This window comes from Melospiza melodia, chromosome Z, assembly GCF_035770615.1.
Source record: "Melospiza melodia melodia isolate bMelMel2 chromosome Z, bMelMel2.pri, whole genome shotgun sequence".
NCBI lineage: Eukaryota > Metazoa > Chordata > Aves > Passeriformes > Passerellidae > Melospiza > Melospiza melodia.
In genome coordinates this window covers 80,287,232-80,307,425 of record NC_086226.1, presented here as the reverse complement: position 1 = coordinate 80,307,425, position 20,194 = coordinate 80,287,232, and the positions used below count along the sequence as shown (strand labels likewise).

The 20,194-nt window shown below is 42.5% G+C and overlaps 1 protein-coding gene across 3 annotated transcripts in view; it reads right to left on the bottom strand.

The window, feature by feature from the left end:
• VCAN (versican) overlaps positions 1-20,194 on the bottom strand; it is a 98,235-nt gene that overhangs the window by 49,111 nt on the left and 28,930 nt on the right. Inside the window, exons 6-8 of one of the 3 annotated variants that reach the window (XM_063179778.1) lie at positions 14,852-15,145; positions 4,058-4,459; positions 1,556-2,554 (exon numbers count right to left, since the gene is read on the bottom strand). In XM_063179778.1, the coding sequence (XP_063035848.1) occupies positions 1,556-2,554; positions 4,058-4,459; positions 14,852-15,145 (1,695 nt within the window). Of the gene's footprint in view, positions 1-1,555; positions 4,460-14,851; positions 15,146-20,194 lie in introns of all 3 variants that reach the window. The other 2 variants (XM_063179777.1, XM_063179779.1) reach the window with 2 other exon arrangements.

Below are 20,194 nucleotides of genomic sequence, written 5' to 3'. Positions count from 1 at the left end.
GTAGGAAATAAACTGCAGCACAACTCAAACCCCTACTACTCATCATTAAGTCAAATTAAATGAATTTCCTTAGGTGCAAAAGGACTTAATATGTGGGTTAAGTCTTGTCTTCATAAATTACCCTACTGCTCTGACTTACTGGATTGTATCATTGAACAGAGACTCCCAAGGCACTGGTAACATCTAAAGACAAAATAAAGATAATATACCACAGAAACAAAAGTTTCAGAACTATCATTTTCTGAAATAGAAGGCTAAGCTACAATTGCTATAACTTGTGCAGATTTGCACCCTGTAAACATAAAGTAAGATAACAAGCACAATGTGTAAAAAGATACCAAGCCAAGGTATTACATGTCCAAACAGGATATGGCACATCTCGAGGGAAAAACCACTATTGGTTTTTGATTTTTGAATGGAACCCTACCAAGAACAAACCTGAAAAAACCATCCAAAAGACTCCCATAAATTATGAATTCTGCTGGATGAGTTCTTCAGAGGCACGGAGGTTTTGGCCAAGAACCAAAGAGAAAACAGTTTCTGACACAACCATTCGAAAGACATGCATGTAGTTAAGGCATATAAGAACAAAAAAAATCCATTTTTTTACTGTGTTCCTTCAAAAAAAATAAAATAGTTATTATACAAACATAAGACAATTAAACACCATAAAACATTGAACCTAACAGAAATTCTGTGCTTTGTACTGCTTGTCAGTTCCTTTACTTTTTGTTTTAAAATAAAATGTTTTACCGTGACATCTTAAATAATAGTCAATTGACAGGATTCTTTGATGTAAAACTGCACACCCTTCCACATTTGCATTATGGAGACATATTCATCATTAACCCCAACAGTTCATTGCTACTTAAGAAGTTTCTGTTCTGGATACCCATGGAATTGAAGCTACATACACATGTACAGAACCATCAGCTAAAAAATGTGGCAGAATTAAATATTGCATCAATGTGCACCACATATTCCCTAAGATGGATTTTAAAAAAATTCTATGATATGCTATTAGAAAAAAAATTTAAAAAAACCCGTTCCTCCAAATAACAGGAGGCAGTAGAGTGTTTTAACCATTTTTTAGCTGACTACACTGTACATGGCATTGTTAATTGCTACAGACCAATGGAATGTTAAAATAATCTAGTGCTTCGTTTAGGACTAGTAATGCATGGAATGGAAGCTGTGAAATTAAAATGCTTGTTTCACAGACAGCTGGAGTTAAATTGGTGACTTGACAACATTAAAAAAAGAAAACTGGACTGTAGCCATCATGACTTTTAAAAAGAAATAAAACAGTTTCATATTCATTCTTACGTAGAAATAATTCTTACCACACAGCAAATTTAAAATACATTTCTGAGGGGCTTTTAACGGACAGAAAAATAGACCTACCAATATTCAGCAAGTGGCTGTCTAGACAAAAGTGGTACTTTGCATCCTTCAGTGATCCAAGAAACATCTCCAGCACATCCTAAAGCACACCTGTTTGACATGACAAACTGTCCACTCTGATGGACTGCGGGTCTAAAGGGCAAAATCTTACCTGTGTCATTGCCTGTGATTTGAATAACATACAATCTTATGTCATTATCAGGGTGTGGAGTGGAAGGAGACACCTCCTGGGGTTGCAAGGCCTCTGTGGCCTCCTTCACTTGGGGTGGAGCAGTGGGTCGTGCCACCGCCGTGGCAGTGGACGCGGTGAAATATTCCTTATCGATCTCCGGCTCCAGCATCTTCCCTGGCAGATCATCCTCAGCAGTGGCTTTGCTGGGAGACACAGATTCATCAATTATGATGATGTCATGGCTCGTCACCTCCTCCTCTTCCTCGGGAATGAGGCGTGGAGACTTTGGAGTGACAAAGGGCTTGGTGGCAGATGTAGGCTGAGCTTTGTCTGCAGCACCGAGGGAAGGTGTTGCCACGCTGCTGGGAGTTGTTGCCTTATCTGTTGCAGTAGCTGCAAATACAGCTGGCCTGGTTTCATCAGGTTCTGTCGTCATTCCTGAGCCTTCTGTAGCCTGGCTTGGAGAAGCTCCCGGAGTCAGGTCAGTAATGCTTTCCACAGTGGGACGTCCTGCTGGCATCGTGTGGGAGGGGGGCACGGAATCCCAGCTCACTGCATCATCTTCCTCCCTGGTGGGGGTTCCTGGGCTCTCCTGTGTCTCTGCTTCGGTTCCAGCAGTTATGGGCATCACCTCAGTGACCTCCTCATCCTGGTCAGGAGCAGTTCCAGCTGTTGGAGTCGCTGTCAGGTGCAACCAGGTGCTGGTTTCCTCAGGTGTCAGAACTCCTCCGTGGTCTGTGGATGTCACTGCGGGCACAGGTGCCTCTGTGGTTGGGTACATCTCCTCATAAGCTGAGCCTGTCTCATCCAGCGTCTCCTGAACTGCTGTTTGAGCCCATTCAGGTCCTGGTGACATCTCTGGTTCGTGTGTGTGGGCAGATGTCACAGACAGTGTGGCAGTTCTTGGCTCCAAACCTTGGTCCCGTGTGGAGAGCTCTGGGAACACCTTGCTATGTTTTGCAGTTGTTTCTGTTGCTTCTGTATGAAAGACATCATCAAAAGGAGTCTGATCAGTAATTGGCATATCTCTAGTGACCTCACTCTCTACAGTAACTGGAACTAGGGAAGCATCGTACTCCTTCTGTGGAGCTGCAGTATCTACCTTGGTCACACCTGCAAATTTAATAGTTCCCTCTGTCCCTGATGTCTCATCTGCTTCATGCTCAGTTACCCCCACAGCTGTGGGCACAGCACTTGGCAATACAGTTACACTTGGGGAGCTATAAAACCCTATGGTTGCACTACTTTCTTCCACTGGTATTTTGGATGCTGTGGTCGTTTCCAAATCCAAGGAGCTGCTGGTATGGGATACACTTGCAGTGTCTCTGCTCTGACCAAAATCAGATGATACCACTTCTTCATCCCCTGTGGTCTCTGCTGGCTCCCTGCTTGTCTCAGTAGCTGCTGAAATTGGAGCTCCTGGATGCACTGTGGATTCCACAATGTGCCCTGGAGATGATGTGGGCTCCATTCCAGAGAAGCCATCCTCTGTAGCAAACTCAATCACTCTTCCAGTGTGAGATGACTCTTCTGTCATATACCCCTCATCTTTATCTGTTGGCAGCCACGTGCCAGAACCTGGAGGGGCCTGTGTGATCTTCTCCCTTGCAGAACACCCCTCAGATTCTCCTGCAGTACATGGAGGAATGGCAGCTGTGGAAAAAGGGAACTCCTCATCTATTGTCCTCATTTCTGGCTGTTCTGTTTCCTCCTGCTCCTCCAAGACAGCTGATGCTTCTGTCTGCTGAGATGAGGGGATAAGAGACGTGGTGCCTTCTCCAAAAACTGGCAGGGCATCAGTGCTTCCTGAGATGGCCTCAGATTCTGTTTGATCAGCAGCGGACACAGAAAAGGATACAGGCGTTCCAGATGCCACGGTGGGCTGCACATCCCTCAGGTCCTCTCTGCTCCCTTGAGCTGAGGCCTCGCTGTCAAATGCTGTTGCAGAGCTAAATTTAACCCAGGGCGTTGACTCTTCCACTGCAGAGAACTGTCCAGTGGTTACTGCTTGCTCATCTAGGAGTGTCTCTGATGCAGCAGGCACTTCTGCTCTTGGGTAATGACCAGCAGCCACCCCAGAATCTGTGCCAGACATGCTCTCACTGCCCTCCCTCTCTGCAGACTCAGCAGTGAGCAGAGCTTTAGGGATCACAACAGTCGTGAGTTTCTCGTCAGATTTTGCCTCCAGTGATTTTGTCGTGGGTGCATTTTTGAGGTGGGCGCTGTGAGACGCTTGCTCTTTTGTCAGTGAATCTGCAGTCCCTGTCCTGGAAGCCTCTCTCCGAGCAGCCTGCAAGAAGCTATCTGTAGCTGTCCTCAGAGGGCCCACTTCTATTTGCTCAGTCTGATTATCAGCATCGTGCCTCTGCGCATCTCCCGTCTCAGCATTTTCCCAAAAACCAGTGGAACTCTTAGCTACAGCTGTGCTATCCTGAAAAATTACAGAGGTCAAGAAAGCGTCCTCAATGCTTTCAGACCTACCTTGTTCCTCTGCTTCAGAGTAAGTGTGATCCAGCTCCACGTCTGGGGCCGTGGTGTCTGTTGGCCTGGGTGAGACATCGTACTCAGTCCTGCCCAGCGTGTCGCCGGTGAACGTTTCGCTGTCGGTGGCAGTCTCAGGTAGGAGGGTGGTGAGAGGAATGTTCTCCATGAGCACCTCCATCTCCCTTTTCTCCTCAGCCACCTCAGTAGTGATTTCTGCATCCTCCTCGGACTCTGGGGTTGTTTCCTCCAAAGAAACCGTTTGGGTGGCAGGCACTTTAGTGAGCAGGGTCTCAGAGATGGGAGGCTCGAGAGGAGCTCCAGCAGGTGACGATCTCACGCTGTCAGTGCTCGGGGATGTCACAGGCTCAATGGTTGTGGGCTCTGTTGTGACTTTTTTAGCTTTAAAAAAAAAAAAAAAAAGACAAAAACAAAAAAAAAAGGTACAGTCAGTACACAAGATAGTCTAGTTCGTTAGTTTGAATGTCCCCAACAAAAAATAAATGCCATGCTGAAAAATAAGTGTTTCAAAGGCTTTAGGTAGTTTTTTGGAGCATTGAATGACATGCAATAAAACACTGTAAAGCTGCAGAATGCCTAACTTAAAAGTCAGATGAAGTGAAAAAAATTAGCAATATTCTTCATATTTGTGGTTTAAATAATTACCCCTAGAAGCCCTTGTGTTACATGAGTGACCATTAGCCTGCCAGGTACTGATCTGGGGACATAAAAGTTCATTTCAAGATGTCACAAATGAGGAGAGCTGTGGGTTTTCTTCAAAGCTTGATGCAGCATCCAGCTCAGATGTATAAAACAACGGTTTAGCTTATTTTCAGCACATAATTACAAGCTGCAAAAAAGGAATCCTCACTGCAGTGAGAGTGTGCTCAAGCAGCAGGATCAAGCACGCCACTAGAAAATTCTCCTGCCTTTAAATTATGCTGGGAGAAATTTACTGTGGGGAAAGGTGAGAATGTTGAACCATAAGATCACAAACTTAATGCTACTAAAATGATGTTGATCTTTTGAAAACACTTCAAAGATGCACATCTGAAACTCCTCCACAGACAGAAATGCCTCCATGGGAGTGCTGAACATGCAAAGGCAAAGTGCTGAACCCTCTGGATGGTGGAAAAGGTGAGGGAGTTGCTATCCTAGATGAACAGAAGGCACAAAGAAAGGTGATTCCAGTGAACCAAACTGTGATGTTTCAAACAGCCTGGTGGCCTTGCTGCTTTTCTACTCCTTTTAGGCCACATTTCCTTGCCATCTGAGGAGGAAATGTGTGCTAACACTGCCAGGTGTGTCAGCAGATCTTAAATTCCTGGAAAAAGTGAATGCTCAGAAAAGAGATTTTCCTCAGGAAAAGCCCAGGTTGGAATCATCTTCCCTTCTGCCAGTTTTCCCAGGTCAGTAATCTTCAGAAGGGCAATAGGAGCACATGGGTGGAAGATGTGAATGTCTTAAACCAATGCTGCTTACTGCTAAGTGACTGAGAGTCAAAAGCCTTATAAGATGCAAATAAAGAGAAAAATACAGCTTTTAAATCACACTAAGCATATGAAGAATGCATTTAACAGTCTGTGCTTATGAGAACTCACTGACTACACCTAGAACTTGCAAAATAAAATCTAGCTTAGAATGTAATAGATCAAATAAGTCTCTTCCCCTTGCAGAAAGAAATCAAAACAGTTACATTATTTTACAATTTATCCTTGAGCATAAGCAACATGCATGCAAAAAACCATTTTTTTTCAAATGCCCATGGCTAATTAGGTGCCCCTTTGATAGCTGGAGATATGAATTCTTCATGTGCCACTCAGGCTGACACAAATATTTGTTCAGGTTCACACACTCAGCTTTGAAAATGCCACCTTTGCAAAAGACCAGGACTGGTCAGAGGATGACTGCTCAAAATTTCTAGAAGAACGTGTAGAATTACAGAGCAGGAAAATGAGGTAAAAGGGTTGATATTTCAGCTTTCCTGAATGAGAAGTGAAAGTGAAAAGGAAATTGTGAGGGCAAGAAAATATGACGTCACCGTGTTTAGAAGTGGTGGTGTTCTTTGCCAGCAGAAAAAAAAAGGAGCAGACTCCTTTCCCTACCACAAATTTAAATTTTTTGTGGTTTTACAAAGAAGATTTAGCTACATATTCTATATATATAAATGCTTTTTACTTATTTATTTTAAGTTAAAATATTTTTCTTGGGAAATGAAGGATGCACACAAGTGGCGTGTGCTGCTGAGTGGTAGCTGTTAAATCTCTACCAAAGTATTCATCATTTTCCTCAACAGCAATTTTTACTCTTTTTTTTTTTTAATGGCAGAACGGAAAGGAGGCAGCCAAGTCTCAATCTCTCCCTTCTAATCACAGGATCAGTTTCCTTAATGTGGATGGAATTGGTTTTGCAGCCAACACAAACACTCACTACTCAGGCTTCAGCTGCCACACTTGGAGTGACCATCAGGATCACCCTCTGCACAAATATTAAAATGTTAATACCCTCTAACAGAACTAGACAAAAATGAGGGCAGTGTAGATAATTTTTTTTAAATCTGTGGAAAAAAAAGGTAAGTTTATTTCATCGCTGCTGGGAAATTGTGTACACTTACTCACAACCACTTACGCAGCTTCCAGATTTCCAAGAAATGCTTGGAAGTCCCAAGAGCTCAGATATTTATGCCTGGGATGCAGATATTTATTATTCGTGACTTATTATCTGCTAATGACTTGACAGAATAGGTACACATTTATTATGCCAACCTGAAAAAACACCAAGCATATTTGGTTTGCTTATATTAATAACTGAATCAATAAATATTACCTTTATAGAGTGTTATAAGTAGAGCCCATATTTTTTAAGAGTTTATCAATAAACAGCCAGATTTTCTCCCATGGAAATTGTGTGCAATTCAGCTCTGGATAAAATCAACTGGAGTGACCCTAAAGTCACTTTGTCTAAACAATTACATGCAAGTTTTTTCACTCACATCATTCAGGAGTGCAAACTTATTTAAGTGGCTAAAAAAAAGAAATACCCTGACAGTGCTTCTTCACTGAGAAATATATCCATGTTATTTTTTTTTTTTTCTGTGTGAAAAGAAAAAAAGAACAAACAATGGGAAGGTTGCTTTTTTAGTAGACAACTCCAGTTTGAGCTGTCCTCCACTCCACCCAGATGTTTTGCATTACTGTACTCCTTGCATCATGCGTGCAATATGCTATCTCCTTTGTCCTCCTTCTGGTTCAAGACATGAGGCAGATTTTCCTAATAAAGTGCATGAACATATTAGCAGCAAGAAAGCAAATTATCTCACCAACAGCTGCTCATATCAAAGACTATCTATTTTTTTTGTTTGTTTGTTTGTTTTAATCTATTCCTTCTACACTGAACAACATGCATTGCTGATTTTGTGATTTTGGAAGGGCTGTATGACTTTGTAGAGATGTTATATGTTTTCAGTCCCTATTTATTTATTTTATGCTTTTACTGTACAGCAGTACAGTCTTCTTTTCCACCATGACTTAAACAAGGATTCAAAATTATGGAGCAATATTGAAACTTACTATTTTTTCAAGGAAATCAAACTGCACAACTTCGGACATGGTTTAACTTTGCAATTACCAGATAAGAATTTTAGTAAATTCTGTACTGTTTAATTTGGTATCAGTATTAGTGGACTTTATGGAGCATAAATGCTTATTTTAAAAATTATATATATTATAATTTTTACCCATGGTTTTTCAACATTACCAGCTCTGCCCATGTACCTAACTTGAACTACTTGAACAATTTTTCTGCACTCAGAAATATTGTATATTTGTTTACATTTAGGTAAGTACCTAAGAACCTGGAAGGACATAGACCCAATAGACATAGACCCAATTGTTTTGAGTTATTGCTAACAGCCAAAACAAAAAAATTTGCTTTAAGTTGGAACAAAAGCTGGAAATAGTGAATTCTTTCTGTGAATTACAGCCAAAATAAATTATTACAAAACATAAATAATGTTGAGACACTCAAAGTTAATGCTTGAAATCTTTGAGCCCAATTTAAGCACAATGTCAATACAGAGAACTGCCTTGCTTCGTTTTTGCACATTTTTTTAATGTTAATTTGTTACATTTCTTCTTGGTGTTTCTTCCTTCCCTGCTACCAACCCTGGCAGAGAGGACAGCCTTGGATGTTCCCCTGAGTCCAAAAGTTTTGCCAGCTGGAGTTTAAATTACTGGCAGAGCCTTCCAAGCTGAACAAGTCTAAGATTAAGAACAGATCAAAAATAAAATAAAGAAAAGACAAAAAAAAGAAAAAAAGGACAAAAATTGGTGCTCTGAGTTACAGAATGAGCAAGAAGCCTCTGATCATGGCACTGATCCAGCACCTGCTCATTCACACTTTTCCAGAAGCAGTGGTGCACAGGGCATGTGGGATTTTGTTCATAAATAATGAGACTTTTGGTAGCAGAATTCAAAATCTGACAGTGCAGCTGTAAGAATTTCTCTGTAACTCCAGGTGCATACTCCCACTCACCTACACTCTGTTCTGACGTCAAAATCAAAAGCCAAACATAATGAGAAAAATATGAAAATTTAAGTGCAGGATCTGTTCCTGCTTACAAAGCATGTGCCGTATCAGAGAAAACCAACAGGATTCTTAAAAAATACCCAGAAATTTGAAAACTATCAGGCTGTGTTATTTGCAAGAAAGACTTATAATGAAAAGTTTTGCATCCTCTTCACACCACTGCCCAAGGTCTTTTCTTCCAGCTAACAAAACAGCAGAGGCAGCAGCTCTTTTAGCTCTGTGAACACAAACATTCTTAAGTAAAACCACTTGCTATTTCATAACTTCTCAAGTCAGATGGTTGAAGGGGGAAAGATATGTTATCTCCTGGTTTCCCCATATGCAAGTGTAGTTCTGTGAACCAATTATAACCCGCCAATCTATCCACAAAAGAACAATAGCAAAAAGCATTTCTCTTTCCACATTATTTATTATGAAACTGCCAAAGAGGAAAAAAACAACAACAACAACAAAAAAAAAAAAAAAAAAAAAAAAAAAAAAAAAAAAGGCAAGCCTCTTTAGTCAGCTCTTCCTAATTAAATCTGTAACCCAGCACCGAATAAAAGCAATAATCTTTGCTTTGTGACCACGAAAAAACAATTGAAGAAGAAAAAGGGCCAAGATTGTCGCTTGGGTAAGAACTGAGAGCAGAATTCTTGGTGATCTGCTCCCCCCACCTGGTGTGGAAGGGGGGAAATCACCCCTGTGTGCCATGGGTGATGCCCAGACCCCACAGCAATGGAACAAAGGTGACAAAGAGCAAAATCAATTAATTTCTTCTGCACTTAAACACTTATAGGGGTGGACGTTCCACTTCTTCACATTGTTGTTCCTCATCCTCTCCTTGTTACCTGACCTATCCAGTGACCTGAGGCAATGAAAGGAAAATGCCTCCAGCTGTGTCTTCTTCTCTTTCCTCTCTCTCTCTCTGGCCACAGTGTTTGCACTCAGAAGTTGTTCTTAGAGCCCCCAGTTTTGAATCACTCAGGCAAATGCAAGTTCACTTGCTCAGGCAAAAGAAGCATCTCCTGCCCAGCACTTCATGGTGCTCCAAACAGCTGCTCCTCATACATCAGTCAGGCTGATAAATCTCTGCTCCTACCTTACGCAACATTTAAAAAAAAGGTTAAGCTGCACCCAGGAACCAAATCCTTCCCCTCCTTCTCAAGGTGACACACTGCTGAGATGAACAGCACGGGCTGGTTTGGAGTGGATTGAGGTCTTCTTGCAGCTTTCAGCATGGTCTAACTGAGCTCTCAAAGCCCTGAGGAAGAGCGGGGTGAGGAAGCTGCAGGGGGCTGTCGGTGTGCTGCTCACCAGCAGCGAGAGGCAGGGATTTACTGCAGCCACACCTGGGCCAAGAAATTACCAGGGATCTCTGCAGCTGTGGAGGACTTGACAAACACCATATCTGAGAGAAGAACATAAATCTGCTTTCCTAGGAAGATAACAAAAGGCTGGAGAATGGTGGTTCGGGGGGTAATCTCTTTGCACTCTTTCACCTTCACAGAGAGGCAGCCTGAGCACAGGCTGTGCTCAGTGCCCTGACCTTGGGATCCTCACCTGCCCAAAGGCATTTCCCCATTCTGATACTGGACTCTGAAATGCTGGAGCACACTGGGTTTGTTATGCCCAGCACTGTGCTTCCTCAGATATAAATTTCTTTTTGAGTTTTTTTTTTTTTCCCCCTTCAGCTTGGCAGTTCTGCTCCTCGTGCTTCGCCACGCCCGATGTCTTCATCATTCCGCGTCGGTTCCCAAACTGGTCAGAAATCCACAGATCTCCCGTGACACAGCCCCTGACATCAGGCTGGAACTAATTCCCTCATCCAGGAAATAGCTGGGACACGCAGCTACCGACGGTTGCTGTGGAGAAGGACAGAGCTGCCCGGCTATTCAGGGTTTTCCAAGCTAAGTCACATGCAGCAGAAGGGGAAGACAGCGTTCCTCCTGCCAGCTCCTGAGCTGTGCCCAGCAGCCTCTATCCTTTATCCTGCTGCAGGACAAGAGGAGCACTGTGGATGCCTCCTCCTGAGCCTGCCGTGGTGGTGCTGCAGGACACCTCAAAGCCCTGTGGAGGTCATAATTTCCTATATTTCTCCTACAGAACGGATTTTGAGCTTCAGATGGATGAAGCATCAAAGCAAGAGGGCCTCAGCCCCGACTTGGACCCGCTCTTGACGGGGCTGGGTTGGAACAATCAAAGCAGCGTGGACTCTCCATTCCTGAGGAACACGCATGGCAACGCCAGCCCAGAACTGGAATTTTCCAATCTCCTGCTAAAACAGAGCCGTGATGCCAAACCCAAGTGGTGTAACAAAAGAGAAGCAATAATGGTGCATGAAACAAAGTCAAAATGAGAGAGGAAAATGGGAAAGAGAATGGGCAAATCCAGAGCAAAACGGTCAACACGTGTTTTGAGTCAAAGTGAAAAATGTTTTGCTGAAAGATTCGCCAAAACCAATACAGGTCTATGAAAGAATTCAGCTTTAATAAATCGGTGTTTCTCAGCAAAAAGGGGATTTGTGTTTCAAAAAATCCAACCACCTCTGTGTACAGAGCTCATCAAGTTCAGCTTTGTCGCAGGCATGTGAGTTAAAAACCTGAATGCATTTTGATTAGTGCATTTCTGGAGTGCAGTTTGTTCAATGGGTGCTTTGGGATAAAAAGGTCCATCCCAAGTCAGCTGAAGTCTGTGACAAGATTTCTTGAATTAGCCCTGGAGAGACTGGGAGGCTGAAGAACAGGATTAAGTAAATCCTCTATGGCTCTCTGAAAGAATTAATTATTAAATATGTATCTATTAAAAAGATACATTTTAAACGATTGAAATTATATTAATCATTTTCTTAATGATGAAATATTTTCATCTCTTAGAAATTAGCATAAATGCTCAGCAACAGCTGTTCTTTTTTGTTTTCTTTTTTTATTTAAACCTGTTAATATAAGTCCTATATGTTAACACTTGAAAAATTTTCCCTCTGATGATGGCCTCCAAGGAGCTGCAAGTACTTAGTCATGCGTCTAACCTGAAACCTTTTCAGGCCCCATCTGATATATGATTAGGTATCTCTCAGAGAGAAAAAAAGAAAAAGAAAAGAAAAAAAAAGAAAGAAAAGGTCTGGCAAAAGCCTTGGAGGTATGAAATGAAACACACAGATAATGTTTCAGAAACTTAGACCCATGTGGTTTTTGAAGAGTGAAAAGCACTTGTGATCAAAGGGGAGAAAGTTTCAGGGGTTTTTAACAAGGCTTTTAGATTTTAAATCATGTATTATTAGTCTGGGCCACTCTTATTTTCATAAAGTCAAGACATTTCATACAATGTAATTTTGTACCCATAACACTGCTGAAGTTAAAATCCTGAACTTAACTGTACTTTAAAAGTTGTCCAGGTTGGCTGCTCTACTGAAACTAGCAAATATAATTTTAAAATTGAATTTACTGCGTGTGTTTTTCATGTATTTCAATAAATACAATTCCTCTTTAAAGGCAAACAAAATGCTCAAAATACAGATTGAGGTTTCTTGAGACCGCAAATTAACATTTTGAGACTTTCCAGCAGAGAGACTCCTAATCACAAAACAGGGGTGAGGAGCCTGAGCAGGATGGAGGAGATATCTCCTTTCTCAAATGCACAATTTGTCTTGGTGAAGACAAGAACAGCTTGAATAAGCACAGAGGTGCTGTGGTGCAAGACACGCAGTGAGAGCTGTGAGCAGGGGTTTCACCGAGAGCCCAGGTGCTGGGCAGGACAGTTTTGTTGTCAGGCGCTGTGGGAATCACTGTGTGAGAGCTTAATGCCATCCCCAAAGCAGGCAGAACTCGAGGACAACGGATTTTGTGGCGGACTGAAACTTTGAAACTGAGATAATGGGAAATTTCGGAAGAAACTTCCAGACAAAGGATGATTTGAAACAAAGGGCTTCAATTCAAGCCTTCTGCTCTCATGCAGAGCCTGTTTTGGTTTTTTTTTTTTTTTTTTAATCCTCTCCCTTTCTCTGCCCCAAAGAAGAGACTGCTCCAAGGCCCCAGTGGGAGAGAGTGACTCACTCTAAAGCCACTGCACCAGGCAGCTGCTGGAGATGTGGAGGACCAAGATGCTGGGCAGGGAGGCTCATTACTCACCACTTGCATAAATCTTTTAGCAAAAGCACTGAGGAGTCACAGCTGGTTCCTGTGAGATCCCGAGCACCTTCTGAGAGGGAGAGAGAGCTTTCAGTAACTTCTGAAATTTGTGGCACCCTGAAGGAGGGTAGGGCATGACACCCCTGCATTTCTCTACCCAAAGGCAGATGTGTCTGGCAAAACCTGAGTCCTCTAGCCAGCAGTGTTCAATTAATTCTGATATTCCATTGTTTGTAATTAAAAGTGTTGGAGAGCTGTTCAGCCTCTACCAAATTGTTTTGGTTCTGTTTAGTCTTATTTTCTCTTGTAAAAAGCTTGATAGCCCTGAAGTGTCTATTCCTGGGTTGCAAAGTGATGAAATATTTATTCTCTATATACCAAGGGCAAGACTTCTCAGGAAAAGCCTTTATATAAAAGGCAACAACCCAGTACCTTTTGGAACAAATGGTATGTTACCACCAACTTTGCTAACTAAAACTTCTGGAAAGAACATTGTAAAGGCGCATCTTGCTTGAAAGCGGAGAAATTCACAAAAACAAGCAGCAGGTTGGAATTTGTCCTAACTAAAGACTAGATTACAGGCAAAATGTTCAGTTCTTACCCCAGTCTTTTAGAGGGACTTATGAAATACACCCTCATTAAAGTCTTTTTTATCCACAACACTTTAAACAGGTCATAAACAATTTGGAGTAGGAACAGAAGGAGTGATATGACAAAATGCTACTCTGCAGATTAGAGCACAGACTCCTGAACTTAAGTCCTTTTTCCTGTAACCAGTTCCATTAGGACTATTTCCACATGCAAAGTTTTGGAACATCATACCCACAAACTATAAAGGAAAATTAAAACAACAAACCAACAGTGTCTGAGAACAGCCAGACCATAATGTTGCAGCAGATGTCGGGATTTGTTCTCAAAGAGTAAGATTTGCTCATAAATGGGTCTTCAGTGCCTGAGCTGGAAAGATCTGCAGCTGCAGTAAGTTCATTATCCACAAAAATGGGGACAGTACAAACTGCACATTTCAAGTAGTTCTGAGTTACAGTCACTGGACTGAGTCCAAAAAACCTAAATATTCATAGTTAATGACCAAGTTCTGAACTTTTAACTCAACACAATGTAAATGTCAGTCATGCTATTTGCAACAAGGAACTTCCTTGGACAGAGAGGCCTGCAGGGAAATAGTTGAGCTGTCCAAAACCCCCTGTGCTGAGGCTGCAAGTCTCAGGGAAGCAGGATATTCAGCTGGGGAGCTGGTGAACCTTTTGGGACAACAGGAACCCATTCAAGGAGATGTTGCACCATAACAGAGCCAGGTGGCTGGCACTGAAGATAGATGAGCTTACAGGACAATATCTGACCCCAGAAGAAAGCTGACAGGTGTGGAGGACATCTGGTTTAGATTGGTGAAGTCTACCATGTGAATGTGCCTGTGAAAATACCTGGAGGGAAACAAGCAGCAGTAAGAAAGGCACTTTAGACCACCCACTGGCCCATGAAACACTGAGTAAGAAAGAGAAAGAAAGTGATGGGACAATGTGCCTGGGATCCAGAGACAGGCCCCAAATTACTGGCATTGAGAGACCTGAAAGTGGTCAGCCTTGTTTGCAGCCTGTGAACAGCTTCTCTTGCTGCCATCCTTGGGGAGAGAATATCCATTGTTCATGTTTAGGACATTTATCACGGAGCCACAGAATAGATGTGGTTGGAAAGGACCTCTGGAGATCATCTAGTCCAGGCTCCCAAGGCAGAATCATCTGGAGGAGGTGACATGGTCAGGTAATCTTTGAATGTCTGTCTGGTGTCCATTGACAAGATGCAAAGATACCAAGGTGTGCTCAGGCACCAAAATATGAAGCACGCACAGACTCACGGTCAAAACACTGCTCAGGCTGAAATCTTACCTTAAAACTCTGCCCGTCTTCACCTGCCAATGTTACTTTAAGACATTGACAATGTTGCTTTGACAACAACATTTCAGTTCCTGAAAACCCGCGCGCGCCACAAGAACCGATGCAAAACGCGCGACTGAGGAACCGCTTTCTTGCGGCGAGCACGCTGCGAACCACCACCCAGAAAATAAAAAATAATAAATGCTTACGTTCATAGCAGTAGGCATCAAACTTGCTGTCGGGGTAAGGGAAGCCTGTCTGGTTCTCATAGCGATACAGGGTTCTCACCCCAAGCAAACCCCCGCCGCACTGGGGCCGCGCCACCGAGGCCGGGTAGCGGACGCTGCCGTCCGCCAGCCAGCCGTAGTCACACTGGTCAAAGCCGTTCCTCCAGGCCACGTAGAGGTTCCCCACGGAAGCCAGGACACCTCCTCGCTCCTCACACAGCTCCCTGGCTTCCTCGAAGGTGAACTTCTGGGGGGCTGAGACGTGGACCACTTCATCTGCGGGAGGAAACATTAGAGAAAAAAGGTAACGAAGGCTGAGTAGCACGTTCCGCCATCGATCAATTGCAGAGTCCTGCAAGGTTGGGGATCTTTTGCCAAAATGCGAGTATTTTCCTTTTTCCTTAAAGAGAAAAATAATCAGATGGCTGTAAACCAAATGTTCCAGGCCTGGATTTGAAAGTTAAACTGCCACAAAGCATGAGCATTTATAAGCAAACTTTATGCCATGAAGCACACTGTGGCTGGACACCGAGTCCCTTCCTTGGTCTCTAGCAGAGGTAACAGCAGCCCTGAGGCTCCACTGTGACCCCTGTTAGAGTAGAATTTGCAGCTCAATTGAGTAAATTAAATCCAGTCCATCAGAATATACTTTTTCCATAAAGCAAATTTTCTACTTCTGCAAGCTTCCTATCTGGCCATTTTAGGCATTGCTAGAATCTCGCCTCAAACACTCAAAAAACAGGAAATATTCTTCACTGTCTGCCCTAGAGCAGTTTCTAATGTTGGATTTCCATCAGTTTTCCTCTTGTCCCATTTGGAAACAAAGGTGAGGAAATGCACAAGACGTGCTGCATGCACAAAGCACTCTTTGTGTGGAGAAGCTGAATTAGTCTACAATGTTGATAGCATAGTTCAGCTTCCAAAGAATAACAGTTTGTAAGCAATAGCCATCCAGTTGGACACTAAAACAAAGCAAATAGCACATCTAATATTTTGCTTCCAAGGAAAACCACCATTGTGCAGTTGTCTTGGTTGCCTCGTTCACACAAACACTCTAAAGAAAAGTCAAGCCTCTCATGTTCATGTCCTGGGAATGAAGCAGTAAAATGACCCTTTTCCAGTTTTTGCTTAGACTTCAGATGAAACCAGACAGACCTAAAATGAGATGCTTGTGCACAAAAATCAAAGTATTTGTTGCAAGACAGCGATGCCCTCCCTCAGCCCCAGCAGGCCAGGACACAACAGCCACTGTTGTGGAAAACACTGCTTTTCCACGCCAGCCAGTCTGTCCTACCCTTGCACAGGTCTGAAGGGAACACAGAAAAATGCAGACAGAAACTACATCACCCCGAGCAGTTTCATTCACATCAATATTACACTTGTTAGGGGCCTGAAAGGAATGCAAGTGTGAAAGGAGGCAAGGTGCCAGCTTTCTTTTTCCTCCTAGGTAAAGGCTCTGATTTGTTATTACAGCTGTAGCACCAATCCCATAGTGTAACTTGCTTTATGCACATTGTGTGCAGCTCCCAGCTTGGAGGTAGAGGGACAGACAAGGGAAGCAAAGAGCCATTTGTCCTCAGAATGGCTCGTTCAGCTCTTCAGAACACACAGAAAACGAGTATTTTGTGTTTTACATCCTTCTGGCCATCTGCCTGCCAGCTCTGCTGCCATATCCGGCGCAGAGTGATGGGTGCAGCTATGCCACAGTCCTGTCCAAAAGCAGCACCATGAAACAGGGGAGCAAAGAAAGGCCTCTCCAGAGCAGCCCTCTCTGCTCTGAGGATTGCTCACGGATTCTCTGACAGCAGCCATGATGTATATGAAAATTAATAGCTAAAATGCAATTTAATTGTAATTATTCAGCAGATATCAGTCCAGTTAGACAAGTGAGAAAAGTGAAGAAGAACAATGAATTTCCATGACTTCTGTTAACAAAAAAATAATTGCAGACAAAACCACAACATTTCCTATGAGATAAACTATAAAATATACCGGGAAATGGGTAAACAGTGCAAGATTACTAGAAAAGCAATTTCTCCATCAGGTGATTTGGATCACTGGTTCCAAGTGGAGCTTGTACACCCCATCATTAAAGTTAGTGCTATTTATTCATCTGGGCTGTCATCTGCCCTCAGCTAAGGCAGATAAACTTAGTGAGGGGTTAAATCTTGGTGTAAGTTTTCCAAATGGTTCCTCTTTAAGAGAGATCACTCTGCAGAGAACTGACTTACCCAAGCTGCACTTTCTAGGCAGAAGTCTGCCTCAGATTTGCCTTGGAGTGTGCCTGTGTCTGCAACAGTGATAATCCTGCACACTTAAAATATGAGTGTCATACCTTTCTCTGCACTCAATATATTCTACCGACCCCACATGGGCTTATTTTGTTCATCTGTCAAAATCAGCTGCTGTCAAACAAACACCATCTTTGTCAAGGATTGTTTTACAAAAAAAATGAAACCAAACCGACACAATTAAAAAAAAAAAAAAAGGGAAAAAAACCCCTGGACATATTTAAAGAAAAACACATCTTAACCAAAACAATCCAATAGAGAAATCCAATGTATTTGACACCTAATTGGTATATTCAAGAATTTGTGACAATAACCTCACAAAGAAGGCAAAAAGGCAGCAGGGCAATAGGCAAAATTCCATCATATACCAATTAAATGTGCATTTATTTCAGGAATGCTAGTGATAAGATAAAGGGCAAAGATGTTAAAGCATGTAATCTTGTAATTACTCTAGTTAGAGAGCATTTTTCTATGATTCCACAATTCTTATTTCTGAAAAAATCAAGTAACGGGCAAAAGTCATATTGCAAACAGCAGTAAATTACTCTAGGAGCTATGACTCCTCAATTTGTCCCTCCAGTTTGAAATAGATTCTCTGTGATTAAATGTGCACTTAACGTGCTTAATTGTTGGGATGAAATGTGGAAAACAAAGAAAGAGCTTAATAAAGGCCTTGCTTGATATGTGAATCCAGAAACACATGAAAGTTTGTTCTGCTTCTGCAAGCTTCTCAAACCACCTAAAAAAAAAAATTAAAATATGTGAGTTTCCCTGGGGCTTCTTGATCTCCTTCACTTCTAGCATGTGGCTGAAACATCCTGACTCCTTCAAAGTATCAAAGAGACAAGGACTCAAGCCTTGCAAAGAATCTTCTTCTAAAATGCAAGAAAAGTAATTCTGAAGTTAATGAAATGTATTTAATCCACGCAGTCTCTACAATTTACTCCTGTTTTTGAAAGCACAACAGCTTCCATATTTAACAGCAGGACAGATCCCACCACACTCTTACAGTGTTTTTATTAAGATGACTGGAAGCCCCTCAATTTCCCAGCCAAAACCCTGAAAATAAGGAAATTAAAAGGGAAAACTCATCTGCTCGATAAACAAATGACATAGCCACCAACACCAGGCAGGGAAAATTCAATTCTGTGTGCGTTAAACAGCCACGTGCGTTGTTTTTATAGCTGGAGCACACCCTGAGTAACTCAGCAATACTCTGCAGGCAAAGCCCAGGGCTTAGGCCAGCAGATGAAGAAAAACTGGTTCAGCAGTACCAGGGGGTGGGGTGGAGAACGTGACAGTGTTTAGGCTGCAGACAATAATGTAATGTGTGTTATTGCTGGCTCCTGCTCCAAACCAAGCCTCAGGCTGATGGGGCAGCCTCAGCGGTCACTGCACTCCAAGAATCCCCAGGATTTTCCTCTCACATGTGTTTGTTTTGCTTGGTCAAAAGAGATACCTGGTGAAAGTCAGGCTTTTTCCATCTCTTTACAAAACATTGGGGCAGATGAAGAAGTCAGATTTTTCTCTTGAAGACAAAAGCTCGTTCATCTGCAATCCCTGAGGAAACCATTTAAGTTCTACAAGAATCAGTTCTAAAAATCTTATCAGCTGATTTTACAGCAAGTTTCATTGCTTTGAATCACTTTCCTCAGGAGATGCCTGGGTGAGCTGGGCACACTGGTGGATGTGAATGTCACGAATCACACAACTTAAAAGGAAGGTGGGAAGAAGGGCAGGCTAGAACCAAAGCCACCTTTGTTGACTGGGGTAGTGGTTCTGGGTTGATGGTTGGACTTAATGATCTCAAAATTCTTCTTACCCAGCCTTAAGGATTCTGTTATTCTGTGATTATTACTGTCCCATTTGGAATTTGGTGCTCATGAGCTTTACCTTGTGGTCAGGTGCTCAGATTCTACAGCCTTCACAGTCGTCCAAAGCCAGGCATTAGAAAATGCAGAGGGATATTGATTATATTAAAAGTCAGACATTCCCACAGGAGGAAATGCTCGACTCTCACAATTAAAAAAACCAAAAAACCAAACCAACAAAACGAAAAAACCCCAAAACTCAAAAACCCCTCAAAAAATCCCCCAAAAACAAAAACAAACCAAGACAAAAACTTTCCAGTGCTTTTTCATTTTAGTTCCTTTGTGATAGTTTTGTTTGAGAAGAAACACTACCTCCCACTAAGAATTTGAGAGATACTCTTTTTTTTTTAGCATAATGTGCCTGTGGTGAACTCCAGACCTATATTCATTTGTTTCTGAGATGTCCTTTGGCAGTGTTAGAGCTCCTGGATTCTGCGACTACAGCTGGGTAGAGACAAGGGTCAGAGACAAAATGCCATCTTTCCTGATGTTTTATAGAGCATTCTAAGGGCATTTTCTCACCTGCCCCTATAACCTGTGGTTACTGCTCCTCACCTGGACACATCCAGCAGGTCAAATCCCAGGCAGTCATGAGGCACTGCCATCACAACTTTCTTTTCCTCAAAAACGTGGAATCTGTTCAAAACCTCATTCCTAGGACATGGTTAAGTGTGCAAAGAAGCAGGAATACCATGACCACTTTGAGGACTAAAGCATTTACCCTTGTGCTTTGGGGAAGAAGAACTTCCTCATCCCCCTCCTCTCTTTCTCTGCTGCTCAGGGCTGGTTCTCTGACACACCAGGGGAATAAAGAGGTGTCCTTAACAAAGTCACTAATTACCAAAAACCACTCTGAAGGGCTGGAAAACCACAAACATCTAAGCAACTTGGTTCAACTTTAAAGCAGGAGGCTGGACAAGATGAAGAAGTCTTTTTCTCTTGCACGTCAGAACAAGTCAGTTGATTCCTTTTGATGCACAAGCAGCAATGATTTAACTACACTTTCCTGAATGTCTTGAGTCTATTCTGTGCAGACCCATTGGCTGAACAGGAATCCTCTTCAGAACTTAACCCTGCATGAGGGGTTAAGGTGGATAAGTGTCCAGTAGAATGGAAAAGATTATAATTCTACCACACGCCCTGAACTAGAGAAAAAAACTAAG